This window comes from Hippocampus comes, unplaced genomic scaffold (genome assembly GCF_001891065.2).
Source record: "Hippocampus comes isolate QL1 unplaced genomic scaffold, H_comes_QL1_v1.1 scaffold176, whole genome shotgun sequence".
Classification (NCBI taxonomy): domain Eukaryota; kingdom Metazoa; phylum Chordata; class Actinopteri; order Syngnathiformes; family Syngnathidae; genus Hippocampus; species Hippocampus comes.
Window position 1 is genome coordinate 1,939,489 of NW_017805826.1, and position 15,000 is coordinate 1,954,488.

The window sequence follows — 15,000 nt, forward strand, 5'->3', positions numbered from 1 at the left end:
GCACACACACACACACACACACACACACACACACACACACACACACACACACACACACACACACACACACACACACACACACACCGTAAAACTGTTCAATTTTAAAGTCATTTGCAGCATTGGCATTGTCCAAAAGAATTCCTTAAAATATTTGACGTTACTGAATTCTTGAACAGCAGTCAGTTTCTTGTTGTTCCCATCCGGTGCAACATTTCCAGTGAATACTCTTGAATCATTATTGTTAAGTCAATTTGTCACAGGTGAAGACAGTTCTTAGAATGATAGCTCTCGCTGCTTTCAATACAGTTCTTCTTTGCGGCGTTTTATGAGGAAGTCCTTGCTTTGAATGCCAATGATCTTATTACATTCGGATCGGCCCATTGCTCGGCATCACTCTGGCAGCTATTAATTGTGAGTTATGGATATACTTTGGGCTACATCTTGTCTGCTGAGACTGAAGTCTGAGCTCACAGAGTGAGAGATACATATGTGATTTCTGCACTGTTGTATTCGTATCTCCCACTCCAAAGTTCCACACTCGCACTCCTCTGTATTGATTCTTTCCTCTGAGTTCTTTTCTGCCACCGATACCATAGAAACGCTTCCTTGTACGTCGACTGATCCGGACTCTCTATGATCTTTTCCTTCACAAGTTCCCCATGCTCCTGGGAATACTTCATGGACTCAAGAGACTCTTCTGTGAACTCATATGGCTTCATGGTTGCCTGATCTAATGATGTTACCACAAAGTCCTCAGGATCACATGACGTTGGCTCAATATCATGTAACAAAGGATCTGGTGATGGACTTGTGGTTTCCAAGTCCACTTCCAAGGAGGTATCAGGGGACAGTGAACTTGGAGGTGATATTGTGACGGTGATTTGTGGTAGTGGGGTTTTCCGTAATACTGATACGCTAGCAAGCTGCCCAGAATTTGAACAACACTCTGGAGCTGATTTAAAACCGACAGCATCTGCTGACGACTGATCCAAAGGGCATCGTGTGGCAGAGTCAGCACTAAGTATCTGGGAACAATCTGATTGGTTGAAAGGATTGTCCATGTCCAAAATAGATGGAGACTCAATACTTACAACAAATGGCTCTGGTTCAGGGTCCATGAACACTGAATCAAGATCTTCTTGATCGAGAGAAGTCAGCATGACTAGGTCAAAGTGAACCAGATCAGCATGATATATTGGTGTGCTGTCAAGTGGTTCGGGAAGGGGTGGCCAGTCTGAGTCTTCCGACTCTGGTTCGGTGTCTTGTTGAGTTGGTGCAGAATTAGATGAAAAAACTGAATCCAGTTGCATTTGCTCCGAGGCAGGACTAGTGTGACTGTCTGGAAGGGACACAATGGGGTCAAGATTTGGATCACAGTCGGTTGGACTTTCTGGAGAATCTGTGTCTACGTACTCTGTTATCACAATGGAAGGACATTTCTCCACATTACATGATGGAGCAGTGTCTTGACAACTTATGGGTACATCATGAAGTAACATCTGGATGTTATCAATCAAGTTAGATGTTGATGCCATGGGTAAGTCTACAGCTTTTGGTTCTGATCCCCTCCGGTCTGTTCCCTTTGACTCTTCCAATCTCGACACTGGCTTTTCTTCAGGTTTGTTTCCAGCAAAATCAAATGGGAATTCAGAATCTGATGTATTGTCATATTCATGCTCCTCTGGCGGAGAAACTGTAACAACAGGGACTGCATATGGTAGGCAGATATTTTCCCTCTTGATGAAGTCCAGTTCGGTGGAAAGAAACTCATTTGAAGGGCTTTGCTGTGGAGTAATTGACATATCTGTTACCAAATTCTGAAACCTTTCAGGGGATATTTCTGCAAGCTGCATGCCACCATCAGAGGTGAGTGGCTCTTTTGTCAAAGGACCCCATGAGTTTGCAGCATCCTGGTTGGGCAGCTCCAATTCTGTTTCTGGTTTTAATGAGGGACCTACATTAGGCAATTCCAAAGGCTTGATTTTCATGACTTTAGCACAGAATGGTATCACTGGATCCAAGGACAGTGGTATGGCACTTTCCACATACATTGACTGTGGACGTGCAAGAATGCTTGGATCCATAGAAAGCTGCTTTGGGAGTTTTTTTCGTGTCCCTTTCTTTTCTTCCTCCTCTTCTGGACAATTGACAGCTGCATCTGCAGTGCTTTGCCGCACCAATGCTTTGCTTCTAGCCTGAGTCCCTACGGAAACTTTAGATACGTGCTTGATTTTCTCCTTAGCTCCTCCTGTGCTTTGATTTGCTCTGGAGGTTCCAAATCCTTCAGCACCCAATCCTGCACTGGCACTTGTCGTTGACTCTGCCCCAACCCCTCCACCCAAACCCACCCCTGCTGGCATTTTACAACTTTGGGGAGACCATGTGTTGTAATGCTTTGTGAATGTGTTGAAATTACTGTTGAAAGCGCGTAGCTCTTTGCAGAGGTCCCTTCTGAGTTCAGCTAGCTCGAGACGCATGGCAGAGACCTCCTCCTTCCATTGCATGCTAATAGCCGCAGCCAATGTTGCTGACTCTTTAAGACTGGCCTGAATGGCTTTTGGTGAAGGCCTTTCTGGTTCAGTAGGTCTCGGGGATCTGAAGAGAATCGGAGAGACTGGTGGTCCAGACTGAGGTTTGGCTGTAGCCATCGTGTTATCTTGGTGGAAAGACCTGTCTCTTCTGACGGGGCAGCCTAGATCATCATGTGCCAAAGGGGTTTTATCTGCTGCCACATCCCATTGTGCCCTGGCTTGCTTGGGTAAACAAGAGTCTTCCTGCACATAATTTCTGTCTGGAAGACAAATGTAAATATGTATTTGTAATATGGCCACAGGTGTGAGCAACTGGAGATAATGTGCTTTTTATTGCCACAGAGCAATCACATCAAGTCATGCACTAATTGTCATGAGTCAAAACAAGATTACAGCATCAATCTACAATGCAAATGCTATTATTGCTATTTCAACAATTTGGTCATTTCTATTCTAAAGGTTGTATGAATGTTTTACACTCTGTAATAGCATGATGCATTGCCAGAGGGTTTCCATGATGTTGATAAAGCACTCCCATTTTGACTCATTTGATGGTTTACACTGCCTTCTCAACATTAAAAATTTAGCATGCATTCTTAGCATCTGTTCAATGCACAAAGGAGAACCTCTTAGCTGCTAAACACAAAAGAAAATATTAAACAGGTTTGGGATGTTTAACAAACAAAGCATGCTGTTCTGCTAACAGCTAAGATCCAGAAACATGAACTTTGTGCAATGAAAAGAGGCCAAGATGGGCACAGCTTTCAAACCTTCTCCCACCAATCAGGAAGTATAGTATGAACCCTATTGAAAATGTGATGTCCACGCTGACCGACTCGTTCCAAACTCGAATTGCCTCTTGTCCAAAATAAATCCCACCAATTACCAAGTTTACAGAGAAAGCAGTGTAATCAAGCACCAACAGGGATGAAGTATTGAGAATAAGCACATCTCCAGATGGACACACCTCTAACCCTCCCTATGTTAATCCAAATGCTGCTGTGTGGCAAAGGGTGGAATCCATTCACACTTCTTTTGTAGACATGTTCGCTTCCTTACCCCTCCACCCCCACCCGTCTTCATCTGTGCTTGGACAAATCCCTTCCTTGGAGAATCCATTAATCGAGACAAGTCATGAAACCACGAGCAGCTTCCAATTTAAAATCACACCTTAATATCAGAAACAAATGGAGGTGTCAGTTCAGTATGTTTAGATTTACTGCAACAAGCTTTTACAGGACACGTAAGGGGTGATTAAACATTGCGAACATTTCAGAGCGTGTACATTCAACGTCGGCTGTTGATTATCCAAGTTACATAATGATCATTTTATACTGAAAACAACCTAGGGGCAAGGAAATCTCCTAATGGATCCTGTGATATTTAGAGATTTGCAGTACATTGTAAACTGGGTTTTACAAGTCCAGAATTCATATGACGCGTTTACCATACTTTTGCCCAATTTAAAGTAAAACTCAGTGCATTCACCTTGTGGCATAGTAGAGAAAGTCAGACATCAAATGTTACGTAGAAAGCCTGTCGCCTGATTTTTCTCTCGTGAGATTTTCAATAGGGTTCATAACTTTACTCTCCGATACAGCCAATGGACGACCACATGACTCAACGCATCCAAAATACAAAAGGATGAACTTGCAAAGCTCAAAGGTTGTACGTATGAAAGTCCTGCATCCATCCAAAACATGGAAACATAATAATTCATGCAAGGCTTTGACATCTGACACTGTCACCATTTTATGCCAGCTGCTCCAGCCATTACCACAAGTTAATAGCAAAGAGAAGCGTCTGCTGTTGGGATCGATGAATAGAATGAAACTTTTACCTGTGGTGGATCTAATGGTGGAGGTGACAGTGGAGGCCATGGGAGGGACGCACTCATCATCTTGAGAGTAGCCGGCTTGGATGGCTCGCAGATAGCTGTGGCTCCGGGTTCGAAAACAGCCTGGTAAATCCAACGCGTCCATGGCCTGTGATTCCACCTCGCTGAACACAGACTCACAGACTGATTCAAATTGGCCATTTATTTCCGTTTCGCTCACCTGTGAAGAGCAAAAAAAGCCATCAGAAAGGACAAAAACAAATAAGAGAGAAACGAATTAGCAGACTGACCTGGCTGACTTGGCTAACACAGCTGGCCTGGCTGAGGGTGCTAACTGCCCGCATGTAGCTCTGGTTCCTGGAGCGAAACTTGGGGGAGTTGTAGTGTGCAGCGGGGTCCAGGGCAATGCTCGGGTGCATGGCTGTTTGCAAATGGTAGCTCTGACTGAACATAAAGGAAAAAAGGGAAGCAGTGGCACTCGTGAGAAAGCCTTTTTTTTTCCCCAGGAAATTAAATACAATTGTAAAACAAATTCATGCAGAGTAGCTGGTGGCAGCATGGGGATACGAGCAAGTGCAAGGCACTTGGTTACCCCAAAACTACCTGAACTTGAGAAGAAGGCAGTCAATAACCTTTCTCCTTCTAAAAAGAGACACCCCTCTGTGTAGCAGTGTCCTGAAGAAGGTGATTGGATTGACAGTGTGCTGACACATCAAATCAATGTGTGCAAATGAGAGAAATGCAAACCAGGAGCTAGTTAGAGAGCAAATATTTCAGGGTGAACCCCGTTATCCACCAAATCAATTAAATAGGCCAACCAAGCAGAGCGGGAGGGCTGTTTCGGACTACGTGCCAGGGAAGGAATATGCCAAATTAATGAAAGAGAAAGAAAGGCGAGAAATAACCTCCGAATACCAAGTGACATTAAGATAACAAAAGAGAATTTCCCACTCTTTCCGGAGTCAGGTAAGGATGAGTTAAAACCCTTCTATGGAGATAAGTGCTTGGGATTAAAGAAATGCCAATGTGACAAAGAAAAAAGGCATGTCAATACATCATGTCATGCTAGATACCCTCTACTCCATGTTGGCAAAGCCGTTCAATATAAAGGCGTCCAGATATTAATGAGGCAAAAGCTGACGATCAAAAGAAATGTTCAAAATATCACCAAATTGAAACTCATTATGCTGCCTGTATTTTTAACCAGTGTTGCGCTTTATAACGGTGTCACGGAGAATTCAAACTGCTCCAATGGACCCTCTAGAGTCAAATATGCATGAGGCTGTGCAATTTGAAATTCACACCTTCAGTTTCTTATTCTGTATGATGTCAGCAATTCCGCTCATCAAGCCTAAAATCATTTTTATGGGCCTGTGTGGTTTTTACTTGACTTTTTCGTTATTTTTATTTTTTTTTCCTACAATAGCTCCAGAATTTACTGCATGTCCCATGAGATGGCAGCATGTGTGACTCCCGAGAGCTCAGGTCAGTGTAAGTCTGTTTTGCGACAATTCTTCCAAAGAAAAAAACAGCGCCACCAAGGAGTCCAATGATGTGTCAGGTATTAGAAGTAAAAAGAAACCCGGGAAAGCACAACGAAGGGGACAGGCAAAGGAGTAAGACCGCGGCAGTGTGCACTTGCTTTGTTTTACAGAGATTAACATGTTGTTAGATTTGTGTGATGATTTTGAATGATAAAAAAGGATATTTATGATGTGCATCGGCTATGCAAGTCCAATGGCCAGCGAAAGTATTCGGGGCCCTTGAATTTTTTCTTTTTTGTTTGGGAAGGAGCCAAATTGGGACACGAGCAGCCCAGTTGTCTTTATGTGTATTGCCTATGTGAGTGGAGCTTTTTTGCAAGAATGGGCAAAAAATTCAGCCTCGAGATGTGCAAAACTGATCGAGACATGCTTCGAAATACTTGTCGCTGTAATTGCAGCAAAGGGTGGTTCAACAAAGTATTAACTCTGAGGGGCCTAATCATTTTTTGCATGCTCCGCGTTTCACGTTTTTGTTCCCCAAAAAATTGTAAAGATCGTAGGAATTTGGATACTTGATTTCACGATTGTGATCCACTTGCTGTTGACTCTTCACGAAAAACTCAAACTTTAGATTTTTATGTTTGAAGCCTGAAATTTGGCAAAGGTCACAAAAATACATCAAAATAACAATTTAGAACACCTATAATGTGGGCATATATAAAGAGATATAAAGATAAAAATTCCATTCCCATAAAATGAGAAAACTTGTTCTTGAATGAAATGTGTTCGACCTTAGACATTCCACTGTTCTTGATCTTTTTTTTTTTTTTTTTTCTCATTGCCTCAATATCGATTTGTCAACAATGGCAGCAAGTCAGCCACCTCTGACATCTGACCACTGCGACGCAACCGACAGCTAACGGGAGACACTGATCTCGTATTCACCTCAAGTCTGCAGCAAAATTGGTGATGTAGTTACGCATGTCACTGTTGATTTTATCCAGGCGATAAGAGCTGTGGGCAGAGAGGAAAACAGAGTTACAGGGTCCCACAAGTGGGAGTGGGATGGAGGTGACTTCACTGGGCATTAGTCTGCTGGAAATGGCTTTGTACGGAAATTGGGGTGAGCTCAATGTTTGCTTGGGAGTTGTCACCAAGTGCTGCAAACATTCGGGTGACAGATCATGACCAACATGGATTCGCTGTGATGAATAAGTTTGGGACAATGTTGCGGTAACGTTTCATTGGCAAGCAATCAAAAGGATTGATTGGCTTGAATGTTGACATTGTCTGATCCTCCGGATAAGTATGGCAATCAAAAGAAAGATGTAGAATAGTTGATCTACCAAAACATTTACACTGCAGTAGTATGTCACTGACAGCTCTCATTCAGGACCCAAATGACAAACAAAGCAATAGGAGTTGTACTCAATATTTAATAGATGTCTTCTAGATAAATGCCCAGGACCCAAGAGTGACGTTTTATCACACTGTAAGCGTGGAACAAACATTTTCACCCATTTTAAAATGTAAGCTTCCCCAAAGCACACACATAACTACTGTATATCTGTAGCGACAATCTTGAGTCTCCTCCCACAAACCAGAAGCCTTTCATATCCTCCTGACTACCAGGAAAAAAAATGTTGTCCAATCACATTTATTTTGACATTCCCCAATCTATGTGAAGTAATTGGACTCCTCCAAAAGAAATTTTTGAAATCCCACTACATTTTTTAAACAGGCTCAAATACACTTAAAACAACTCAAACAACACTTTAACGTGTTCATAAGAGTCTTATAATTAAAATGCCAACAGCATTTCAAGACAAAATGTGGTCAATAAAAAGTATTACTTTTCCTCTTCCCATAAAAAGTGCTTGCACTCAGGGAAGCCATTTTCTTACTTTTTCTAACCCCTACAAATTTGGTATCATTGGAAAGCACTGAATGTCCTCTTTAGAGTAACAAAAGGAGTTAATGCGATTGGAGGCACTGGGTGGGAGATATTTAGGTTCACAAATGTCCTCTACAGAGGACAAATTTGAACTACTGGTAGTCAGGAGGATAGTAGCTAGCGCTGGCATGTGAGAAGCAGCATGGTGCCATATGCCATCAAATAATACAAAGAAGAAAGTATAGTGGCAGAGGAAGAACTAGAGGAACTCGAAGAAGCTAGGCTAACTAATCTATTTTATCTAGTTGCAACGCTGTGCTTGCAAACTATTCTCGTCATTTTTGTTGCGGTGGATGACTTGTGACACATGTACCAACACTCAACACAACCAGTTGCTCCTCTGGATACAGAAACAGCTCAAGCTTTCGGATGGTACCTGATTGGTTGCTGTTCCATTTCATGTGACAATCGCAGAGTCCCTGGCTTAGATGAATTTGGAACACACTGAAGGATTTTTGATTGTAAATCTCAAGCAGGTTTATGTTCGTAAGCCCTGAAGGCAGGAACTCAGCACAAAGTGTACTACAGGGTAAGCTGTTAGGATAATCTTCAAGAGACATCTGACAATCAAGCCTTTGTTGATTTTGATCAAAAGGTAGAAAAATGTTTATATTCCTCCTTATTATTGGAATGCAATTTTTGATTGTAAACTTGAACAGGTTTAAGATGAAAATGTGTCTGTACTCGGCCCGATTATTCATATGCAAGTTCCGAAATAAAGTGGTTTCTTTGAGGAGCATTTTTGATGATCAATGACTTCATTTGAGGCGAGGCTTTGTAATTATGAGGAGCAATTTTTTGCGGTCTAATATCGAGGATACAGAGCAGGGGTTTTATTAAACAATATAAACATGACAATATAACGGGGGGCTTGTTGGGCTTGCAGCTATTGAATGTTTTAGCATAAGAGTATTCTACTGAATTAAAATATTTGGATAAAATATATATTTATTTGCCTTAAGTGCAATTCTGAATATAAAAGAGAAAATAACAAAATAACAAACGACAACTTTCCTTTTTTATATCATCAACAGTTTCCATTTCTGAAATTCACATTTTAACTATTTTCTTATCCTGTGATGCGAATCCACTTATTTTGAGCCTTGGTATATGTGTAGCCTTCCTAATGGATGTGGAAAGCATTGATAATCATTCATTAAAACAATGATTGTCATCAAACGTTCCCTCCTGGCTGTTCTATCTGAGCGGGCCTGTGCCTGTGATGTATTCTTCATGGCTGACATGAACAAACAGGCGAGCGACCCTGTCAACCACCGGGGCCTCGAAAAGAGCTTGAAAGAGAAAACGATAGAAGATGGCGACACAACCTGACAGCCTGTTCTCGACTCACATGCTTTGCGTCAGATGTCAAATATGAGCGTGAACCCTCCGAATGCCCCCATCGGACGTCAAATTGTTGCAAGTACGGGGCGGATTCAACTCCCATTGTCTGCCAAGACTGCAATCCAATTCCCTCCCAACGAGCCCAGTGAACCAGGACAAATGGCAAGAGAGCGCTTGCCAGATGCACCGGTTGTACGTTAGTGTGTTTAGAATCACCATGTGTATAGTTTTCTCGATTCAAAAGACATTTGCCTGTAGGAATGTAATGAGAATACTCTATCTCCCGTTTTAGTCTAGTGTAGCCTGCCTGTTGTCCCGGTTCTACTCTCACAGCCAACGAGCTCATAAACACGTCATTTGTAGACGTTGTTCCAAGACGACTTTGTTTCTGACCTCAGATTGGGGTGAAAACCCAACACGAGCGCACACACCCTCAAGCACACGTACACACTAGCTGCTCTATGTTAACCCTTTCATGCATCCTGTAACCTGATAACATGATAAGCTGTCCACTGTAGTAACCGCTGTCCCTGAAACGGTTAAACCAGTTGCTCACATACTGACTAACAATGATGAGTACCCCCCGACCCCCTCTCCGCCCGCTTGCTTTTTGTGTCACGTCCTCATTACTGACGCTGCAGGCCGTGCTCATTCCACACAATCGTATACTAAGGTGCTAATGCACAAAGGCTGTATGAAGATAGCTCCGTTTTCAGTATGCGCATGCGCTCAGGCCATTCGAAAGAAATATCAACATGTTTGACACATCTCAGCAGTTGGCTGGGAAAATGAACCGGGGAAGCAAGTACTTAGAAGTCAATTTTATAGGTTACAGTGGGCTATATTGCAAAAGTTCCTCATTTGAACGAGCTCGGTAGTGAGAAGAATTCTCTAAACGCTGCGAAAAGATCCCTTTCTTATATTTCAAACTACCTTTTCAGCAGTTCAAGATTTGCTGGCAAGACAAAGTCATTTCACTAAATCGAAGTGCTCCGCATAATGGGCAAACAAAAGAATATGACAGACGATATTATCCCATTGAATTGCACCATCATGACAATGGTTTTCAAAGTTACCTATTAAAATGAAAATATTATAAACTAATTGTGGAATCAACACCTCTTGACGGTGTCAATGAGTTATGAGCATTTATATAAGATGAATTTGGATATATTCTGTGATAGAATACATCCAAGTACATTATGATGGTACGGTAGCCACAGTTTAACACATCTTGTTTTGGCCATTAGATTGAGCAGGTTTGGAGGAAAGTTTGTTACGGACCTGCTACGTGATTAACCCTTGATAAGCTGCCCACTGTAGTAACCGCTGTCCCTGAAAGGGTTAAGTATTTGATGTGTGTATTCCGCTCATGTTTAGTCATGCAATTATAACTTTCTCATGTCCGCAGTGAACTCTGTTTTGTAGCCAGATGTGTCCTTGAAGCACACTACCTCATCAGTTAGGCATAGGAATGCGCCAGTTGATACAAGCTAAGAATCGGTTTAGGAGAAACGAAAGTTCCGATGCCACACCATAAGTTTCGGTACCGCCCTTTCTGATGATATAAATCTGTTGTGAATCCCTTGTGTGATCCGCAGCCATTGTCTGTAAACCACGGGTGCCCGGAATATTCTGCAAATAAAACCTTCGAAGGTACTGTTCATCATCTCCAGCCTGTATTTGGATAGCCAACATCCTCACCATCCAAAATTAACGAACACACAGAGGAAGACAAAGGCCATCTCCGTTCCCAACATATTCTAATCATAAAAAAGTGTGAATTGCATGACGTCACACTTATATCTTCACAACAACAAAACAAAATGTTCTTCACCTCTTTCCAATGAAGACAGATGTTGGGGAGTCAAAGATGTGACTCTAAATACACAAGACGAACGTATATGATGACAAAATCAAATGGTATGGGTTGCGATCAATCACGATTACAGTGCTGTGTATTTTTGAAAACAAAAAAAAAAACATTTGTTCCTTCCAACAGTTTGTGATAGACGAGACCGTTGTATTGAGGGATGTTTCCACATCTTCCAAAACTGGCCAGACTCTATTCATTTTAATGGCTGTAAACGATATGATGAATGAATCCAAATAATCCGACAGCGGGGAGGGTGATCAGCTGCAGGTATTGCACTCCAAGGTCTCTCAGAATAATGACTCGCTCAATGCATAGACACAAACTCCGCTGGGCTGCGCTGAAAAGAAGCTATTGACCGGCATGGATCAAGCTGCGAGGCCTGACTCGGAGTCCACTGATTGCAAGCTGCAAGTATTATTGAGTCGAGAGGTGCAGCTTTGTTCTTGAATTCATTTCATACACCAGGAGTGCCCCCGAGGGTGTGATTAACGAGGAGTTCTTGACGAACGGATGTCATTTCTGGATCAAAACCCTTTCTCTGTGCACTCTGTGCACTCTCTGAAATCTTTGATGCGCTGATAATAAAGTTAAAAGTAGAAGATGCCAAATGGTCTTGTAATATTTTCTTTTGCTTCCCCTCACCATGATGGCATAGCAAGGTGTATATGCTATGCTAAACGCACTCAATGAGATTTGTTTTTTTTCTCGTGATTTCGGTACAACAGCTTGAAAAGATCTGTCACCTTGGGTTTTATTGTGGTAGCAGGGATACCCAGACATTTTTGGTTGGAACACCCACAAGACCCATTGTCTGTGTAAGGAGGTTCAGCTTTAAAGTGTGAGGTTTCACCAAACAAGACCCACAAGGAAACTGCTGGTATCTTGAAATGAGTACTTAATTTGCTGTAAAATATTTAACTTTAAGCCACAGTGGGTTGGAAATACAGTGGACCGTCGCACACTCGCGGTTCGGCACCCAATCTATTGCATATTTCTATGTTTTTAAACATTGTTTTTAATAAGGATCCAGGCAGTGATCCATTTTCTAATTTGCTTCTCCTCACAAGGGTTGCGGGCGTGCTGGAGCTGTCTTCGGGCAGTCGGCGGGGTACACCCTGAACCGGTTACCAGCCAATCGCAGGGCACGCATAGACGAATAACTATTCGTGCTCACACTCACACGAAGGGACAATTTAGAGTGTCCATTTAGCCTACAGTGCATGTTTTTGGAATGTGGAAGGGAACCGGAGTAAAAAGAGAACTTGCAAACTCCACACAGGAAGGCTGGAGCCAGAATCGAACCCTGCACCTCTGCACTGTGAAGCCGACGCACTAAGCAGTCGACCATCGGGCCGCCTAATTAAGATGAAATTTGACAAAATCAAGGTCACTGACATAGCCTCAATTGTGGACTGAGTAAACAAGAATGCAGAATCTCCGCATCATCAAATTATCCACACTAAAGGTATTACCCACAACCATCTCAAACCTCCTGCAAAACTTTGAGCTACTTACAGAGACAACTTAAGGTTAATTGCCTCTCTTCTCTGGAGCAGCCTCCGCTGGATTGTACAAACAAAGCCTCTTAGCAATAAATCACCAGTGGCGGCAACTCAGACTGAAATTGGGTGTCACCAGTCAATCACAGGACCAACACAGAGACTGCTTTATAAATATTGTAGGGTTCCAAAAGAAGCACAGAAACACTACTTATTTTGCCAAGTTATTGGAATCACAAGTAATGAACACAATAATTCAATGATTTCCAAACTTTGAATTTAATCCATACCAAAACCCAACTTTAAATAATCAGAAAATAATCGCAATAAATTAAAAAACAACAACAACAAAATACTGCTCTCAGCAGGAGAGCAGGAGATACACACATTAAAATAAGAGTTGAAGAAAGTCATGACTGAGATTTTTTTTTTCTTTTCATAAAATTAGTTTTTCACAGATTAGGAAGAATATATGCTTGTAAATATTATTATATTGCCCATCTGTCTACTGCGTGTGTGTGTCAATATTCATTATTTGTTCGAATGATAATTTTTACCAGCCCATCAATGGGGGTTGTATGTTGTATTTACATTCTATATATAGTACATAGCTCTCTCTCTCTCTCATATGAACTGGATATGATACGCAAATTTTTTGTTCGAATGATAATTTTTACCAGCCATCAATGGTGGTTGTATGTTGTATTTACATTCTATATATATAGTACATAGCTCTCTCTCTCTCATATGAACTGGATATGATACGCATGTATCAATGTTTATCCATCATCCAGGATAAATTTTTTTGGGGGGAGGGAACAGAGGGGGCCTTCTTGCATCGGGTCCCCATCCATGGATCTAGAAACCCCTCTGCAAATACCCGATCCAGGGCTGAAAACCACTGCAGGATCCACAATTAACTCACACGAGTCCAGAGAGAAATGCAAACAGCACATTTCTAAAATGTGGTTATCTGATGGTCGCAGTGTTTAATTCTCTCAGGACGTCCATGCACTCTTGAATGAAACTCAAATAATTTGATTTGAAGAACCCCCTCACATGTTGACTCTTATTATTTTTTTTATCCACTGTTTGTTTTCCAATTAGTATGCTATGCAGAGAGAGTGTGGTTTTCAACCATAAAATGTGCTTGTTTAGCAAAGCATTTAACAATCACAGGCGCTGTGGTGCACAAATCACACACAAAATTGTATTTATTATTCTCAGCAGGAAATCTAAGTTAAGCGACTTTATCGCATGCCAACGTGGGGACCCTGGCTCAAGACTATACCTCTGGATTCACTGCTGCAATGCCCTCGAGCAAGACACAGATAACCCGGACTACTCTTCGTATCACCACGTATCATGTATATTCTGACAAATACAGATGGCTCAATTCAATTCTATTCCTTTCTGTTCGATTCTCTTTTATTCTATCCAAATCCATCCAGCCATCGTCTCTTCTTTTGCACTTTGGGGGCTCGTTTGGTTCACACATCAGACAGACCGAGATTGCATTTAATTGGTAACATGAACGCAAATGATTTATAATTAAATAAATACATCATCAGATTTCACCCCAAAATCTGAATTGAGCATTAAGCAGATGCAGATGCAATGAAAATAGCAAAAGAAAAAAAAATGATGTCAATGAGCAAGTCAAATAATTGGAGCAAAGTGAAGACATGAGCGGCATCATGCAAGCAGAAGGAGAGCTTAACGCGATAGGAGTTGCATGTGATGTACCTCTGGGAGTCCAACATCTCTCGGGGTCTGATGATGGCCTTGACCAGAGCGTCTGGCCGCACCAACTTCTGTGGCGATGTCTTGGGACTTGAATCCGACTCGCCGCTCTCTTCATCCCCCATGGCTTTGACGTAGCTGCTGCTCCGCATCCGCCGACAAGGGATCTCATCATCCTTTCCTCCTCCAGGATAACCACCCCACTCATCCTGGGGAACCTGGCGATCGAGATAGACAAGCATTAAGCATTTAATGATGGCCACCCAATGAGAAAAGTCCCTGGTCATATCCAGTGAATGTACAATAAAAAGTTGACACACCCCTTTTCAAATGCTTTACACAACATAAATCATTTCAAAACTATTTTTTCTCCAGCATGCCCGCGACCTTGGTGAGGATAAGTGGCTCGGATAATGGATGGAGGAAATTTCTGCACTCTACAACTCGCAATGTGGCTGTGCTCAGAATGAACTCATCACATTAGAACTCAAGTTAAATGTTGTTATATTCCCGGTTGCGTGAATATCGTCTGTGTCTTGTTTCTCAGCTTCCCAGCTGAGGGTTGGCAGATGAGGCCTTCTCGTTTTACCTGCAGTCAAGGTTCACTTAAAATGTTTTCGGCACAAAAGTGGCAGAAGGGGGATTCCGGATTATTCCTTTGCTTCCAACCATTGTCAGACAGAAATGTGTATCGTGGTATCATGAGTCTTGTTTTCATGTTATTCTCCAGAG

General features: G+C 42.1%; 1 protein-coding gene across 2 annotated transcripts in view; it reads right to left on the reverse strand.

The window, feature by feature from the left end:
* The window catches only part of dlgap2a (discs, large (Drosophila) homolog-associated protein 2a), a 110,193-nt gene that overhangs the window by 19,718 nt on the left and 75,475 nt on the right, over positions 1 to 15,000 (reverse strand). For both annotated transcript variants that reach the window (XM_019887201.1, XM_019887199.1), the window contains 4 exons: positions 14,272 to 14,486; positions 6,798 to 6,866; positions 4,659 to 4,812; positions 4,372 to 4,588 (listed from right to left, as the gene is read on the reverse strand). In XM_019887201.1, coding sequence (XP_019742760.1) covers positions 4,372 to 4,588; positions 4,659 to 4,812; positions 6,798 to 6,866; positions 14,272 to 14,486 — 655 coding nt within the window. The remainder of the gene's footprint in view (positions 1 to 4,371; positions 4,589 to 4,658; positions 4,813 to 6,797; positions 6,867 to 14,271; positions 14,487 to 15,000) is intronic.